The sequence below is a fragment of the Leptodactylus fuscus genome, chromosome 2 (genome assembly GCF_031893055.1).
Source record: "Leptodactylus fuscus isolate aLepFus1 chromosome 2, aLepFus1.hap2, whole genome shotgun sequence".
Lineage (NCBI taxonomy): Eukaryota > Metazoa > Chordata > Amphibia > Anura > Leptodactylidae > Leptodactylus > Leptodactylus fuscus.
The window spans coordinates 228,984,445-228,997,296 of record NC_134266.1 but is presented as its reverse complement, the minus strand read 5'-3'; the positions used below and the strand labels follow the sequence as shown (position 1 = coordinate 228,997,296).

The 12,852-nt window shown below is 43.4% G+C and overlaps 1 protein-coding gene across 1 annotated transcript; it reads right to left on the bottom strand.

Annotated features, from left to right (window-relative positions):
- Positions 1-7,352: 7,352 nt before the first annotated feature.
- Positions 7,353-12,410, bottom strand: LOC142195745 (keratin, type II cytoskeletal 7-like). The gene is made up of 9 exons (XM_075265761.1): positions 11,757-12,410; positions 11,174-11,385; positions 10,052-10,112; positions 9,752-9,847; positions 9,488-9,652; positions 9,235-9,360; positions 8,154-8,374; positions 8,026-8,060; positions 7,353-7,916 (listed from the first exon to the last, which is right to left on the bottom strand). The coding sequence occupies exons 1-9, from the start codon at positions 12,192-12,194 to the stop codon at positions 7,729-7,731; spliced, it is 1,542 nt and encodes a 513-aa protein (XP_075121862.1). The 5' UTR covers positions 12,195-12,410; the 3' UTR covers positions 7,353-7,728.
- Between the last annotated feature and the right edge of the window lie 442 nt (positions 12,411-12,852).

The window sequence follows — 12,852 nt, the reverse complement described above, 5'->3', positions numbered from 1 at the left end:
GAGAGAGACAAAGAGCGGTACATCAAGGAATGGAGAAGCGCAATAAATAACTCCAAGAAACTCACTGTGTACCAGTCATTGCAAAGAGACTACACAATGGCCACCTACCTGGAGAGAATACGCCACCCCAAACACAGACAGACCCTGAGCCGGTACAGACTGAGCGCCCACAACCTAGAGATAGAGACAGGGCGACACAGGCAGACGTACAAGCCACGGGAGAACAGACTGTGCCAGCACTGTGACCAGGGGGCCCTAGAAGACAAGACCCACTTCCTGCTACACTGCACCAAATACTCAGCTGTGCTGGCCGTCTACTTCCAAAGACTCTCTGCCCACATCCCAGACTTCGTATCTGCAGACGAGAAGAGGAAACTCCACATCTTACTGGGAGAAGAAGAGGCCACTGTGGAGATCGCTGCCCAATACGTGTCCAGCTGTCACCAAACAAGAGGAAGATGAGACTCCACAGACTGTTATACCCCAAACCACCCACCCCACCCCACCTCCCCATATAGCGGCCACCAACTAAGAGGAAGATGAGACTCTACGGACTGTTATACCCCAAATCACCCCCCCCCACACACACACACACACGCACACACACTTTACTAGCTTTGGCATTGCCAAATATCTATTCGGGCGTACCAATAAAGCCTTTTTGATTTGATTTGATTTGATTTGACTTCTATGGGGCTGCAGGTGCTACCAGAGATTGTGCTCTGGATAGAGGATAAGAGTCCATAACAGCACAACCCCTTTAACAGATGTATCTATAAGTGTCCCAAGAAAGCTGAGTAACATACTAGTCAGTGTTGTAATACAAACTGCTGCTGTATCAAAATCCACCTATATAGATTTCTTTCTAACTTATGATACAGCAAGCTAGTTTTGCCTAGCAGGTAGCTGGAAAAGCTGGGTGATTTGCACAGAGTAGGTTAAAATACATTATGGCTTAATTTTCAATCTACCTGGTGAAGTTCTTCTGATTTCCAGGCCACACCTCATTTCTTTAAAATGACTGCCAGCTCCTTAGACTACTCTATAAGGAGTGGTTTGGTAGTCTGAGACAGTCCCCTCTCACGTTGATGGCCAGCTAAGACAAGAGAGGACTGTCTCAGACTACCAAATCACAGCGTACATGGAAACATATAGAGGGAATTGGGATGCAGAGTGACAGAAAGAAAAAGTTGGGTATTTTAACTTAACTGTGAAAATGTTATTGTGAACCCCTGAATCGCTTTATTCTAGCTTTCTCGCCTTTACATTTCCATACACAATCTGTAGTCTATAAAGGCGACACAGACAAAAGATATAGAGTGTCTGGAGTTTTAGTATAAGAATACCGCATTTCAGGATCTCGGTCACATTACACATATTGTATATGGTATACAGCAGTCCATAAACCTATGCAGATAAAGATCACAGGCATACGAATGTAAAGTCGCTGTACACACCCTTCCCTAACTGTACCAAGCTTTTTTCACCCTTCCCTTTTGACACACCTAGATTTGTGACTTTACACTGGCAGCGAGCGATTTCCTCCTCAGCAGGCCATGTAGTTTATGGAATCACACCCTACACTGTAAGCAGACCCCTTGTCCTTGTAATATTAGCTAAGCAGTAAATAACACAAATGATTCCTCTGGCTTCACATAAAAGGACAAATCCAGCCAACATCTGGCACTGATACACAAGATATCAAAGGTTGTGTATTTCTAATCTCATGGTTGCTGTATACACAGAAAGGATTCCCATAATTTACAATATACTGAGGTATCCATGTAATAAGAAAGTCTGGACTAGAGATGAGCAAACTTTTCAAAATTCATTTTGAGTTCACCAGCTCAGACCAATGCAATACGAATTGCCTCAAAAACGTGTGTATGGCGCTGGGAGGGCTCTTAGGACTAAGACCTTTCTAGCTTTTTAACACAAGCACAGACAGTATTGTCAAAAGTGACAGCAACAGATAGTATGGGTAAAAATGGCAGCAGATACAGCTTAATACGTAATACTGTCGGATATTTTATGCTTTTCAACATTAAAAAAAAAAAAAAAAACCTCCAAAAATGATCTGTTTTTTGGGACAGGTACCTGTTGTTATTTGTTTGAAATTTCTGAACATTGGCGTAAAGGGGCTCCACCATTGGCAAAAGTCATTTTTAAAGGGGTTCTATCAGCAAAATTATGCTGTATGATCCCCACATATGCGTGAATAGCCTTTAAAAAGGCTATTCAGCACCGCTAATCTTATTTTAAACCTCGCTCTCGTTTTAAATAAAACTATAAAAACATATAGGTAAATCATACCTTTGCATGCACAGGGGGCGGTCGTGTACGATCCGACGTCATCTTCTGGCACGCCTGCCTCTTCTTTCTTCTTGCAGCAACGCCCTCTGGTTCTGGCTCTTCCGCGGCTTAATTCTCTTCTTTTTCCGTCTGTATTGCTTGAAATCCTGCACCTGTGTAGTAGCGCTTCCCTCCGGAGCGCTACTGCGCAGGCTTCGCGCCATTTTTATCAATGACAGTTAGCGAGCATGCTCAGTATGCTCAGTTCCCTTAGAAGCCTGCGCAGTAGCGCTCCAGAGGGAAGCGCTACTATGCAGGTGCAGGATTTCAAGCAATCCAGCTGGAAGAAGACGAGAATGAAGCCGCGGAAGAGCCGGGACCAGAGGGCGTTGTTGCAAGAAGAAAGAAGAGGTAGGCGTGCCAGAAGATGACGTCGGATCGTGCACGACCGCCCCTCGTGCTTGCAAAGGTATGATTTACATATATGTTTTTATAGTTTTATTTTAAAATGGGAGTGAGATGACACCACCCTCTCGCCAAACCAACCGCCTCCCCCAGTGGTGAACCTAGGGTTTGTGCCACCTGAGGCGGACGTCAGAAAGCCACCCCCCCCCCCGGAGGAGGGGGCGGAGAAGGCAGGGCGGGGCCGGGCGGAGGAGGCGGAGCCTGGACTGGCGGAGCCTGGACTGGCTTAGGTCAGCAAAAATGCCGCCCTCCCCTGTGTCCCCGGCATAGCGCCGCCTAAAGCGGTCGCTTCAGGTTGCCTCATGGGAGGTGCGGCGCTGCCCCCCCCCCCCATACCCACCACTCTATCTGCTTTGGCAATGCCAAATGTATGTTCGGACGTGCCAATACAGCGTTTTGATTTGATTTCATTTGACTGCCTCCTAGTGACATACTGGCCTATACTGATTTTAATGTGGTACAGTATATCATTGAGAGGCAAGAACTCCTAGCAGATAACCTTATTGCTAGGAGTCCCTTTCCTGGCATACTGTTCAGGCTGGTAAATCTAGCCAACACACGGACCAACTTTTGGGTGAAACTTAGTTGTGAATGCAGGGTTAGTTTTTGATATGTGTACAAAAAGAGAAAAACATGGCCCGCACATCCCAATCTTATACAGTGATCCAACGCTTCTCAGCAAATTTAACAATAACGAACATGAGGTTCTTAGTATACATATTTATTAATGTGCATAAGCCCACTAGCCACTTCACGGCGACCTCTTTATAGTGGGCCCCTACTCTACTGGGTGCGGCGCTGCACAGCGACCGCCACAACCGCAACACAGCGCCCACAGGGCGAGTGACCCAGTGGTCCAGCAACACCCCTGCCACCAGACCAAGCCCCCAGCTGATACAACAAAAACTCAACTGGAGATAGTATAGTCACCGTTGTATGTAACTTCAGTGAGTTTTTTGTTGTTTGGCAAGAAAAAAACGGGACCACTTTGATACAACAAAAAATTAATTGCAGAGGTACCATTGTAATGTGCATAACTTCACTGGGTTTTGGTGTTTGGCAAGGAGGATTAACTGTATCCACAGGAAATTGTCCTATCACTGAGGATCCAATCGCTGGGTCCCCCACTTATATGGGACTGCCAGGACTGTAATGTGCCTGTCCTGTGGATAAGTGTCCATAACAGGAAACATCTTTAAGTTTCAATTAAATCCTGCCTAAGGCAATCGCTGTAGCGTGCAGTGGTATACAGTTTTGCAATATATGCAAGGGATATAAATAAAAGTAAAATTTTTCCACCCAAGAAAATGGACAAATATAAATAGAATGAATTTATTCTGTTAAATTCACTCTTGATTGTTGTATTTTGCACAAGGCCAAGAATATATCCATAAAGGAAATGTGTGCAGTCTAGTCTGATTTCCTGTATGTAACATTGATGAAATATTATTCTAGATATTACTTTTATATAATCCTTTAGACAGTAATGATGCAAGAATCAATACAGCAGATTTCAGACAATCAAAGAGAACTATGCAGGGATTAGAAATACAAGTAGTACAGTTATGAAACCAGAATGAATTTTCATGTAAAGTATGAGGTGATGGTGTATTTTGACATAAATTTTGAGAACTTTTAACATACTCCAGCATAGAGATTAAATGGACCTTTCACCTCCTGGGGCACATGCGGTGTAATACACCACTACAAAGCCGACAGTGTTCTGAATTCAGCACACTATCGGCTTTCACGATCTGTGCCCCCAGTGAAGAGCTATTGGTGTCAGTACCGTAGCTTTTCACTGCCAGAAGGGCATTCCTGACAGTCAGTCAGGATCACCCTACCTCACTGCAGCATCTATAGCACTGTACTGTGAGAGGGGGCATTGCTTACCGCCCGGCAATGACGCTGAGCGGTGACGAACGCTCCCAGTACACATCTCTTGGATGAGTACTATCAGGAGGGCAGCGGGCGTTCCTCACCGCTCTCACAGTCCAGCGCTATAGACGCTGCTGTGAGGAAGAGCATTCCTAACTGACTGTCAAAAACGCCCTTCTGACAGTGAAGAGCTACGGTACCGACACCTATTGCTCTTCACCAGAGCACAGAATGTGAAAGCCGATTGAATTCAGCACACTGTCAGCTTTCTAGCGGTATATTACACCGCATGTGCCTCAGGAGGTGAAAGGTCCTCTTTAAAAAGTCTGTTAGTGCTATTAAGAGGTTAAAAGTACACCCATATACTTTTAGCAGTGTTTGGAGTGATTTCTGTGTGTCTGTGGGAGCTCCTGGCATCTTCTGCATTTGTTTACTTGGTGTTAGCTTCCTGCTATGTACAGTAGCTTTCTGCGTACCTTCCACACTACCTCCCTGTCACTGATCCCCCTCCTCTCTCACTCCGTTACACCCCACCATCTCCCCAGCAAAGCTATCTTACCCACTACTAAGTCCCCCATCACATCATACTTACCTATCTTCCGATCTGTGAGTTTAGCTCCTCCTTTCTCCTTCACTATGCGCAGGCTGGAGTCGCTGTGTACAGACCGGAAGTACACGGCGGAATTTGCATTCGCCGGCATGCCGTTGCAGTATTCCGCTCTGGATTAGGCCCAAATGAATGGGTCTAATCAGGAGGGAGCTTTGCTCCATGGACGCTGCTGGGGTAAGAAGGGTCATCTCACTTCTTTTTTCCGCTACTAGCGGAAAAAAGAAGTGAACGGCTCCCATTGAAGTCAATGGGAGCCAGTTTAGGTAGCGGATTCTGAGTCGGATTCCACGTCAAAATCCGCTGTCAAAAAACTTCGTGTGAACTAGCCGTAAAGCACCGCTGCTGTTTCATTCAGAAGAATATGGGGTGCCCCCTATTGTACTCCTGCTGATCTGCAGCTTATTACTTACCTAAGTAAAGTTGTCAGTATTTCAGTCCATGAAACCCCTTTACTTCTATATTACGTTTAATTCTGTTATGGTATTAGTACATGTAGTGTACAGTAATAACTGCAATACTTACACTAATATTAGTCTAAAGGGGAGAATTTATAACCCATTATATTACTGTAGGAGCTAGCCTGGGATATCTATTGTTGGATAAATACCTTCCAGTCTATTAAACAGCTAGTAGCTATGTGTGCTGCTATGTATACAAGCTAGCTGCCATACTCTTCAGGGAGACTCAGTAGGAAGCTATGGTGACCGCTTACTTTCCTGTAAGCTTTTCCTGAGGAGAGTCAGCATTCCAGTAAGGCCGTGTCATTGTCTGGAATATACTGGATGCATACGAGCACAAATAACAGTGACGGCTCAGATCTTATAAAAAAAAAATTACATTTGGCTGATCTAACTCGCTGCGGAAAAGTTGCAGGGTTTTTTTTTTTTTTTTTTTTTTAAAGCCTGTATAGCTTTAAAAGGAATGGGAAACAAAAAGAAAGCTCTTGTACTTCTTCCTTATGCTCAATCCCCTTCTGGCTTTGGCTCAAAAACTACAGCAAAATAGGTAGCCAAAAAACACAAATTTTCCACAATTCGTGGCCTCGACCTTAAGGTGATTTGCAGAACAGGTGGATAAATATATTAAATTGCACCAACCAAAATGTTGGCATGAAAAACTGACTGATAATAAAATAATTACCAAATTCACCTGAACTTACCTATGCATACTGTATACAATAACATTACTATGGGTCTGCAATACGGCACCCAAAGCCTGCTATTGACCCCTACTGTATCTCCATGTATCTCTGAAGGGTATCATATATATATATATATATATATATATATATACTGTATATTATTTTGTGTTTTTTCATACATACCATGAGAAATCAGAACAATAAAATAGCCACCTTCTTAAAGGTATGATGTATTTTATGTCAAGGTGCAATATTTTTGTGAAAAAAATCAAATTTTAACCTATTTGGTGCACTCGTGTGAGACCATGCCCTGGGTGCACCAAACTGCTTATTGCATGCAAATTAAATCAGATTTTCCGTAGGAGCTCATAGACACATTTATCAAATATATTTGCTAGGGGGTGACGGACTATACATATATTGCTTCCATTGAAACCCTAGTGTGCACTGAATAGGCAGGTAATTTCCGCAACCTTGGCCTTCGGGTAGACTGTGCACTATGCCATACACTCCCTTCCCCACCTATTGTATAACTGGTTAACAACCTCTACAAGTCCAAAGTGCAGAAGTGCGAGAAGATATGACACACACGTGCAGGGTTTGTGAATTGGAAGGAAATTTATTGAAGATGTTTAACAATTTCACACCATACATAAAATCCCTCCCTATCAAAGTCAGAAGACTTCCACCAACTAACACAGACCAGGCGTTACAGAGTGGAACATGGCCGTTTTCCAATGATGCTTCTTATACAGATGCAGGTACAAACATTAAAGGCATCAGGGAGTTTTAGTTGCAGACATTTTTCTTCCTTGGCATCAGCTATATGGGTAGACCTTATAGGGTGAAATATAGCACCGAATGTTTCTATTGATATATACAATAAAGGAAATTCTCTCTCTGCATAAGGATACTATAAAATGTTTAATCCACCCAGAAATACTGTAATTTTTTTTGGGGGGGATCCGGGCATCACCTCCATACTAAACATTGACCTGCAGAGGTTTTATAAGGCTGCTGTAAGATGGCCTTAAGAGTATGATATAAGCACCAGCCAGTTGTGATGTCACTGCGTGCGCTCAAGGAGAACACAGACTAAAAGGGCAGTCAGAGGGAGCAAAAGAGAATATTGCAAAGACAAAGAGGTGTTGCTTTTAATAACATCAGTGGCCAGCCATACCCCCAAACAGACAAGTTTTGTTGCAAATACTTGGCACAACAATAAGATTTCATATTGCAAGGCCCCTAAGATAGTGCCACTATTCTGCAAAATAAAACATGTTTGCATTGAAAGGAATGGATGGCACTGGTGATGTCATCAGTCATGGGCTATAATAGCTTCTTAGTATTTAATGCTGCTTCTGCTGGAAGATGTTGTCACAGAGTAGGACTTCACAGCACTAGATCCACCACCGCTGCTGAACTTCACAGAGCCGCCGCCGTATCCTGATCCAACACCAAAGCTGCTTCCAGAAAAGCCACCATATCCACTTCCACCTCCAATGCCGGAGCTGCTTGAGTTCACCACAGCTGTAAATAAAAGAAATTGGTTAGGGTTCCTGTGTGTAGTATGGGAAGAGCTCTTTTACATAAATATGTGATCCCAAGTGGTCACTTTATTATAAATACAGATACTTACATACGCTAACAGCGCCAACACCTTCACCGGTCAGTCTGAGAAAGAACAGAAAAACAGTTTATTATATCGAAATTTTACCAAAGTCAGGGCAAATATAAGACTTAATACAGCCTAAGAGTCTTCCATACCTGCTCTCTTCTCCTTCCAGCAGTTTCCTGTAGGTGGCGATCTCAATATCCAGAGCTAGTTTGACATTCATCAGTTCCTGGTATTCGCGCAGTTGGCGAGCCATGTCCTGCTTGGCCTTCTGAAGAGCGGCCTCCAGTTCGGCCAGTTTGGAGCGGGCATCCTTCAGTGCCAGTTCACCACGCTCTTCAGCCTCAGCGATCTGTGCTTCCAGTTTGGCACGCTAAATAATAATAAAAAAAATACATTATTATATGGTCCATTTACTATAATCTTGTATATTGTAATGGTGTATTTGTCTGTATAGTTTTTAGAAAGCAGGTGTATTCAGGAGTCAGACATTGTACAGGTAGCTAGAAATGCATTATTTAAGAGCGGCAGCTGATCGCACTATGAATCATGCGCCTACGCCCTGCCCTCAGACTAAACTTTCACAAAGGCATCTACGCAGCGACTAATCCGAGTATCTGCTCGCTGCTTGCTTTTTGTTGCTTCCAGGCAGTATTAAATCTCCCGTTATTGCACCTGCTATAAACTGTTATACGGTACCAATGCTACATTATCTAAAATTCAATAGGGAGGCAACAATACTACTACAAAAAAAAAAAAAATGAAGTGAAAAACTTTTTAACCTCTATGGAGACACCAGAAATGAGTCCTCTCAATGGAGCCACACCAATCCCCAATATAGACTCACAGAGAGGACACATTCCTGGTGTCTCCAGCTATTATAACCATTATATAAACTCCTTTCATATTATTTTACTCTTCTATCCTACTCACACATCCAAGTCTTTCCTTCCATGTTCCTATAAAGGATGATGTTATGTACATCCACCATTGAGGTCTCTCTGCACATGCCATTCATTGGACTTCATAGCTTAACTACTAAGGTGATACACTAAAATGCATCTACTGTGCGTGTGCCACTGAGGCCATCATGGTATATGTGTTTCCCAACTATTGCTAAAACGAATCCCACTCCCAGAAGCAACTCATCAATTCTGAAATATTATTGCGTATTCTCCATCTGAGGCCTCGGTACCTTACGTTAAATCTGTCTGGACAGGACGATAACATTACCTGGGCCTTCACATTCTCAATCTCAGCCTGAAGCCTTTGGATGCTACGGTTCAGCTCAGAGATCTCGGCCTTGGTGGAGCGCAGGTCATCTCCATGACGTCCAGCCGTGAGTTGGAGCTCCTGGAACTGTATAAGAAAAATTTGCAATAAGTTTCGCAATCTCCTATTCATTGGTAGATTTACAGCTGCTGGAAATGAATCTAATATCTAGAGCGGCACGCCATATCAGTCACAGTACGTATTGTAAGCTTACTTTGTTTTGGTACACAGATTCAGCCTCAGCACGGCTCTTTTGGGCAATTTCTTCATACTGAGACTTAACTTCTGCAATGATGCTGTCCAGGTCCAAGGCTCTGTTGTTGTCCATGGACAGGACAACTGAGGTGTCTGAGATCTGTGTCTGCAGCTCTCGCAGCTCCTGCAGATGGAAAGTGATATCCCAATTTAGAAATAATAACACTAGATGAACAAATTGAGTAGATATCTACATATACAAACAACATATAGTGCTACGTACAGCTTCATATAGGGCCCTCAGGAAGTTGATCTCATCAGTCAGAGCATCCACCTTGGCTTCCAGCTCTACTTTGTTAAGGTAGTTACCATCCACATCCTGTAACGAAAAGAAAACCGTCAGGAAATTCCAGGTTCCTCTGACAGTACATAACTACATTGTCTACGGCCGTACTAGGATCTTCTAGCAGTCCATAACTGATCTAGTTCTCCTTTATGGTACTGAAGGATCTCATACTAGGTTCATCCAGAAGCTGGAACATGTCTTTACCCTGACTGGACTATTTTATTAAGAAAATCTTACCTTCTTGAGCACAACAAATTCATTCTCAGCTGTAGTACGCTTGTTGATTTCATCCTCATACCTGTGAAGGAGGAAAGAAGAGACATGGATGGTGAGTACACTTGGCAGGAAGGGCTTGAAACGCGAAACAAAAAAACAACAGTATTCCCTTTCTATTCCTTGTTATATAATCTCCTCAGGAAACCGGGCGGCCAAGTTTTTCCTTTCATGCTCTGTTTAATGAACCTTACCTCTCCCATACTAGGTTATCCTAAGAATCATGGTATTTCAGACCAAGATACCAGACTACTAGACCTTGTTGTAATTTTCCTTGTAAGTGTCTCTAATGTGATATCTCCGGTTAGACCTGGGCACTAAAAAGATTTCATACTGGGCAACATATCATGCCAACATTGTGCAAAGAAGTATGCCAGGACTTTAGAAACTAAATGCAGCTGAAAAAGTTCCTCCGGGAAGGAAAAGGTTACGTTGTGTGCTGTTCTGTGTATCAAGGGAGCCTTCATTATAAGCTTTGGCAGGAGCTAGTGTTTGTACTTAGTGTTAGTAACAATGGGCTGATCCTATGAAAGCGTCTAGTACTTGCTCTTATATGGTGGAAATATAAAATCTCCAGTAGTTCTGAGCACTTATGCAAAAGTCTGTAAACCCGCCATACCGTGCACAGAGCCCATTTATACTGAAGTACAGTATCCCTGTCCTGCAAAGTGTGAACATGTATATAAGTATGTTTGTGTATATGTTTAACTCTAATTTTAGGGGATGACACTAGATATCGATAATTGTCTGTGCCAGGCCCGTTTGTACTGGACTTGTAGATCTGACTTGATATAGATTACCTGCTATTGACTTTCCTCTATGAGACACACCCCAGGTTTATCTACATTGTTTGCTTTAGTTCCTGTCAGCCTCTGCCTGGCCAAGGCAGGATTTTGCGAACCCTGCCCCCTTTCCACTTTCTATGGTCCCTTTAGGGTGTGGCCCTCGCCCATACAAAAAGCTTTGCAAGTATTTTGTTACCGTAATGTACAGTAATGTGTCTGTCCACACAATATACAATAAGCATACAATTCCTAATAATGCATGCATTTATAAAGGAATCTAAAGTTTCATAGGTTGACTTACTTGTTCTTGAAGTCTTCCACTGTGTCTTGCATGTTCCTCAGTTCTCCATCCAGTCTGCTCTTATCGTTGATCAGGCTGTCTAGCTGCCTCCTGAGGTTGGCAATGTAAGTTTCGAACAAGGGTCCAATGTTGCTGGTTGTAGAAGTCTTCTGTTTCTGCAGAAGATCCCATTTTGTCTCCAAAACTTTGTTTTGTTGTTCCAGGAATCGTACCTGTTAGTAGAAAAAAATGACAATGTTAACACATAGTGTAAGAGTGTATTAGATCACATTTTTCTAAGATGCACCTGCTGTGGCACTTATAAGGTTAAGGATTAAGGTATTACTTAGTTGTACTGTGCTCTTGGGAGTTGCACGGAGATGAATGCAGTCACAGTAACACTGCAGGCAATATGTCATTTCTAGATGGTGTGTTCTATAACTCTTCAATGAATGAAATCTGGACTCGAGTACATAGTCTATGCACGTATTAGTCTTATCCATTTTTATTATACAATTGAATGTCTCCACCCTACTTTCACCAAACAGCATGGTTGGCAAATTAATAGAATGAATGATAAAACTCTTATAGTTGCATCCTTTACCTTGTCAATGAAAGAAGCAAACTTGTTGTTCAAGGTCTTGATCTGCTCTCTCTCTTCCTTCCTGACGTTTTGAATTGTGGGGTCAATCTCCAGGTTCAGGGGTGCCAGCAGGCTGTGGTTGATGGTCACTTCCTGGATTCCAGGTCCAGCGACATGGCCACCTCCGAAGCCACCTCCAAAGCCACCACCGAATCCAGACCCAGCTCCAACTCCATAGAGAGAGCCACCACCGACACCACCTCTGCTGCTGCCAACACTGTAGGAGACGCTCTTCCTCACTTGGCCAAGGTTGGACAAGCTTGAGCTGCTGAAGCCTCCTGCCCTCCCAAATCCTCCACCAGCTCCAGAGGTTGTGCGAGTCTGGCTAATTCTAACTGAGCTAACACCTCCCGCAGGGATAGCTGAGCGAGTGCTGAAGCCTCTTTGTTGGTAAGCCATTGTGCCAAGTGTAGATGATAAGAGGAGAGAAGCTGGTGCTGCTGGTCTGCTAGAGGGATCCAGTGTCTGTCAGGCAGCAGCTTCCCCTTTATATGTTGGTTTGTAGGAAGGGGGTAGGGGCAGAGGGATCAGCTTACTGTATGTCACAGCTAGGTGTGGCTGGCTGCCATCCATCTTCAGTTACCTGCAACCTCCCTCCTGTTCACGCCCACTGACCACTCCAGCCTGGACAGTCATTCAGACTGGACTAGAAATCTGCAGACAAATCTATTGCCTGATATATCTTACCGCAGCACAATTGTAGTCTCTAGATTTAAAGGCACCTGCACTCTCTACAGTGGCTGGCTGTTGGGCACTTAGCATTGAGGGGGTTAATACGATTTGCGCAGAGCGGACTTATTCACATTATGACTCATATTTAGATAAGGAGAAAGAATTTACAACGAAAGGAAAAAAAAAAATCATTTCCAACTCAAAGTTCATTGAGCTTTCAGTATAAGTATGTGGAGACGGCAGACCCTGTATTATATGTCTTGTAGGAGAAGAATGTGCTCAGCTCAGGAAACTTCTACATAAGCTGCACAAATACTTATACTGTCTGCAAGCTGGCATTAAGAAAAATGCTAAATCTGAACCGTCGCTTGAAGTTTTCCAGGTT